General features: G+C 38.1%; 1 protein-coding gene across 5 annotated transcripts in view; it reads right to left on the reverse strand.

Annotated features, from left to right (window-relative positions):
- Positions 1 to 341: 341 nt before the first annotated feature.
- The window catches only part of ZDHHC14 (zinc finger DHHC-type containing 14), a 171,797-nt gene continuing 166,572 nt past the window's right edge, over positions 342 to 5,566 (reverse strand). For 3 of the 5 annotated variants that reach the window (XM_019550036.1, XM_019550033.1, XM_019550032.1), the window contains one exon: positions 342 to 2,574. In XM_019550036.1, coding sequence (XP_019405581.1) covers positions 2,173 to 2,574 — 402 coding nt within the window. In that variant the 3' untranslated portion in view covers positions 342 to 2,172. The remainder of the gene's footprint in view (positions 2,575 to 5,566) is intronic. The other 2 variants (XM_019550035.1, XM_019550034.1) reach the window with 1 other exon arrangement.

Consider the following 5,566-nt stretch of genomic DNA (forward strand, 5'->3'; position numbering starts at 1 on the left):
TGCCCAAATTATTGAAAGTCAACATGACTTGAACATATAATGTCCTTAGGCTATCTTGAGGAAAAAAAAATCAGCGTTAAAGTAACTTCCCTCCTCCAAACTGAAGCTATGATTGTTGGTTTAGTTGATGCTCAGGGCTCCATCTACCAAGTTTTTTCAATAGGTCCACACTGTACCTGAGCACCTAGCTATACATAGGAATCCAGCATATAGAAGGGACACTGAAGAAACCAGAATAAAGGCTCTTTGAAGTGGACATGCTTGAAAGACAGATCAGTTAAAGGAGGGCTTTGAAGCCACCCTGTAAGGCTGAGCAGGAAAAGGAACTGAGAGCCCTGTGAGAAAGTTTACAAATATTTTAATGGCTCATCCTCAGTGAGGATAGTGGGAAGGCAATAACTTTCTGTGGAGTCAAGGAACCAGTTGACGGTTTTAGAAGGCAACTCTTGATGTCTTACATATATGTACACCTAGATGAAATATAACCATTTAGAAAAAATAGTTACAAGAATTTCACCAAAGTAAGAAGACCCTTGACATTTAAAATAGCCTAGATAACAGTTTTATAAAAGGCTTATTTGTTTTTCTTAAAGAATGACAGTTTTTAACCTGATATCAGTAAACAACTATGTCACTGATGCAACTGAGTCATGCTTGAACTGTTAACGAATCGTTTTACATAACAGCAATTCGCAATGAAATAATATCTTGAGTTTCCTGGAAAATGCTGCTTATTTTGTTCTGAGAAAATAAAAATCCAAAATCTGAAAAGCATGTTAAATACAGTAAATTACAACAGTTTGGTTTTCTTAGCTTAGGCACATGACTCCCTCTATTCAATTATTCATGAGGTGAAGACCTTCTTTAAACCATAAAATTTAAGTTCTCCTAAACTCAAATTACAGTACAGCACAGTTTTGTAGTATAAATCTTTCGGTTTTAAATAATAGATGAACAAGTATGACCAATTGGCAGCTACTGTACATTACTTTTCATTTTGTGTCACCTCACAGACATTTCTTTTTTTCTTCCCCCAAGCCTATTATCCTGCACTTAACTGGATAAGAGAGCAGGATTATAGGCGCAAGGTAATTTTAGCAATGTTGTTTCTGAATACAGATTTACTGTAGAAATACTGTGTCACACATATACAGCTAATGCAAAACCACGCATAATATTAAAATAAACCATAAACAGATTCCATAGCTCCTGTATCATTATGCAAATGCATCCAAATGCAAACAATCTCTTTGCAGACTGTCATCCAAACATATTTCCCCCCCTAGGAAACTGTGTAAGGATAACTGTACACGTATCCAAAGAAACAGAGTTGTCCTTTTATTGGATGTCCACAGGTAATCTTATCACATTAGGGAATGGAAAAATCCGTGGTATGGCACAACACAATACCTTATTCTAAACACTTAAAACAGAAGGTTAAATGATATGTAACATGTTAAAATCAGTAGCCCTCCATATTCCAGGCACCACTGATTAATTTATAATAAAGTTTAATAAACTGAAAAAATAAAATTGTCCATTAGTTTTGTTCGTTGCACTGTCTTTAAATGAAACAGCACTCGAACCTCACAAATAAAAAAGCAGCACTTTCTTTTAATACCAACACCACTGTAACACATACTGTAGCGTGGCATGCAAATCCACATCTGCAGTCTTTTTTTGTATTAACAAATGGAATGGTAATTTTCTATTTCAAATATTAATAGCATAACATGTAAGTGCAGATCATTCTGGCCACAGGAGTGGTAAGCCTTAACAAGTGTGTATTACAAGAGCATAAAACACAGAGCATGATACTTACATCCAATCTTTCTCTTTTATACTGTAACAAAGACTGTCATACAGGCAGAATTCCAAGTTGCAGGACCCCAATTTCCAGTAAGTAGGATTACTGACCATTTCTGTTTTTTATTTAAAAATAAAAGCAGTTGCCATCAAAACATACTCATTAACAACCTGGTCAAAATAAAACCCAAAAACCATAGCTCCATTGAAAAAATAACTTGTCCATTTAGTAGACTCCATTACATGGAAAAATTTGCATTACTATAGGCATGTTAAAAAGTCTTACAGTGGTAGTAAAGTCTTTCATCTCGAGTAAACATTTGAACATTGCACCATTTTGTGGTGTCTGCAGTCAGTACAAGTTGGTCAAACTGAGCTAAGCTTCACAAGACCACGTACTGAGTCCTCATGCAATGAGTCTTGGCTGGCTAGGCTCAGGACATGCATGGTATGGCTGTGTGTAATAGGGCTTCCTGTTGGCAACATACCAGGAGGTGATGGTGCTTCCTCAGGAGTAAGGAACTGATGACCTTCGTGCTCCTCCTTTAATGGTAGCATGTCTGTCAAACCTGTTTCTGAGGTGAGATTTGGCATGGAGGATGGTGGTGTCGGCTGCCCTAGGGTCAGCGTGGCACAAGGAGCACTGACAGTGGTCTTCCCTGGTAAAGGTAGTTCTTCGCTAGTTATGCTGGGCTCACTCTGTAGTAATGGTGTGGCAGCAGCCTGCAAAACGAATTTAGTGCTCTGAATGCACTGATCTTGGTCACACTGTAGAATGGAAGAGTCAAAACCATACATGGGACAAACGGAAAGAGGGAGGATGCGGACAAAAGATATGGAAGAGAATGGGATGTGAGGAGAAAGAAGAATTCATTAGTATCATTCCAGGGTTAGCCAATGGAAAAAATATTCCATGCTGACAAAAAAAAAAGCATGCATAATTAAGTCAGCTAATTCTTGGGATAAATGCCAGAGTAAATTCTTACAATTATTTATCTACAGTATGCAAGGGTCAAGTACCCTTGGTTACTTCTGAGTAGTACTTCGTAAGCAAGTTTGACTTAGATGTTTGTTTTTATTTATTTTTTCTTGAAAAAAAGTCTTTGAACTCCTGACTGATTGATTTCCTGGGTGGTTCACTGCACAGAGAAAAAAGTGGCAACTCAAAATTTCACTAACGCTAAAGAGTATTTAAAACAGGATGATGGACAACTTTTAAAGCTGCTCTTTTTTTTCCATAGGACGTATAAAGTCAAAGAAATCTGGAAAAGGCCTGAAGCCACAACGCAAATGCCTCTGTGGCTAGGGACAGAAGTTACACTAAGTGATCTGGTTTAAGCAATCAGAACCTGGTTTAAACCTGTAACAGAACAGAAGCTCAGTGCACGTAAACCAGTTTCAAAATGGCTGAAACTGGTTCAAGATAAACCTGGTTGAATGCAGCATCAGACTTAACTGATTTGGGTCAAACCAGTTTATGAAACTTTCGTACCAGACTCCTTCCTGTTTCAAGTTCAAAGTCTCTCAGCATCCCAGCATGCTTTTCAGCCTGGGCTGTGCTGCACTGTCTGCTCCAGAGAGCACGACTGACCCCGCCCCTCCACTCCCTAGCTGCAACAGCGAGGGCTAACCTGCAAAGACCAAATCGATTCAGCCTCAGGCTTTCTGACTGTCCGTACTTAGCCTATGAGTTCAAGAACACAGGACTCTCATCATATTCTTTTTTTAATTTTATTTTTAAGTCTTCATGGAACTTGTGAACTGTTATGCTGTAGAAGCTTGCTTAGGCTAAATATCCCTTTGAACATAGGCCTACTTCCATATAAACAGGGCTGGCAATTAGTCTCCTTTCCCAAGATCTTGTTTTCTGGGCTGTTTCTGAAATGTTCTTCACGCAAAGGCATGATCATGTGGACTAGGACTTGAGAGAAAAGTTCACTCCCATGGTTTTTTATGCTGCTCTTTGTTTAATTTTGACAGCATGGAGGACCAACATGTAGCTATAGTAATTTATGGCAGTCATCCCAGATTTTTATAACAGAATGGGCCAAATGCAGTTGCATACTATTTTAATTAAGCCAGAAGTTACACCAGGGATAAGTCTTACATATTATCCATTGCAAGAACAGCATAGTCAAAATTATCATTCACTACTTAAGGTGACAAAAGTTACAGCCTGAAATGCTGAAATACATCCAGCTACCTAAAACTGAAATGAGCTCCATGCAACATAGTAAAATAGCTGTTTCCCAATAGTAACCACTTTCAGTTGATTGCAGATATGTTTTAATTCTAGACTTGGCGCTTATGCTTCATCTGTAGGGCTATGTCCAAAATCAGATCCTTTAACACTGGCTAGCGTGCCTGACTTGCTACAAGCAAGGCTTCCAGGACACCAGATATTTATTTATAGATATCTGGTTCCTGTCTGTCTTTTTTCAATACTGTTTGATTCCTCTGACAGATGGTATATTGCTGTTATTCCCTTCTGTTGTATATAATGCAAGCGTTACAATGTGTTCTATCATCAATCCAAAAGTTGAAAGCAGAAAGATAAATATATAGTTATGGCAGTGTGACAGATACCTGTTTATGCAATGTAGGCATTTCATGAATTCAGTTTTACTTATAATGTAAAATTATTTTTAAAACAGTTTGATTGGCCTTTAATTGCCATTAATAACAGAATTATTCTAAAACAAAGATAACAGTGTAGGAGAAACTAACCCAATAAATGATTACATTCTCTCACATACAACAAGCACCTTTCCCCTGAAAATCAACCTCCAGCCCAAAATTGGGGTGTATGAATTGAGCTGGGAAGCTGATTTTCTGTCTAGTGTTGTGAACACTCTGATTTGTTTCTTGCTCCACAGTACAGTGACTGTGATATTACGGTTCAGGCAGTTGAGGGAGTCAACTAATGGCTCATTGGTCTTCACTCTACAGGTGTTAATGACCATCCGTCTGTCTTACAGTCTTGAGATTCCACCAATCAAGCCAACTTTCTAAGGACAATATTGCCATCTTCTAGCTGCGCTTGGTCTCTCTATTTCCACAGCCTCTTTAGTTCAAGAGTCTTTAGCACAGATTCTTCAGCTATTTTCAATATCATATATCTACTTACAGAGACCAGTCTTCAGTAGCAGCTAGGGCTTTAGCTTTAGTTATGCAGGAAACAGACAGTGAATCAGCTGAAGATTAGGCTGTCTACTCTATACAACCATAACATTGGGGGGGAAAAAATTTCATTTTGCCTTTCAAAAACAAGGTGCATATTATATTTGGGTTGTGTTGTGTGCAAGAAAATACAGTAAATCCCCTTGCCCATACCCCAGGTAAAAAGTAAAACAAAAATTTAAATCCTTTCCATTACTTCTCATTCCTACACATGTATAAAGTTTGGGATTTCAGCTAGCTTCAGAAATGGATATGCCAAATCACTGTATTTACTTGAATAGAAGACAGATGCCTTCCATTTCCAATAAGCACGGGGGGGAAAGGCTCCTCATTTTACATTCACATGTAAGGAAACCTCATTAAATATGCTGTCCATCATTAAACTGCTGCCAACAGCAGCATGTGCTCAGTAATGGAAAACAATCGCAAAATTAATTAAATGCATCCAACACTGAGAATGACTGTAAAACACATGGCCTATATTAAGCACACATGCCAATAAGAACCCTTTTTTTTTTTTTTTTCCTTCTGTTTTTTTGCACCAGTCCTGGAAGCACTGCAATACCAGGTCAATGCATGG

This window comes from Crocodylus porosus, unplaced genomic scaffold (assembly GCF_001723895.1).
Source record: "Crocodylus porosus isolate Cpor-Errol unplaced genomic scaffold, CroPor_comp1, whole genome shotgun sequence".
Classification (NCBI taxonomy): domain Eukaryota; kingdom Metazoa; phylum Chordata; order Crocodylia; family Crocodylidae; genus Crocodylus; species Crocodylus porosus.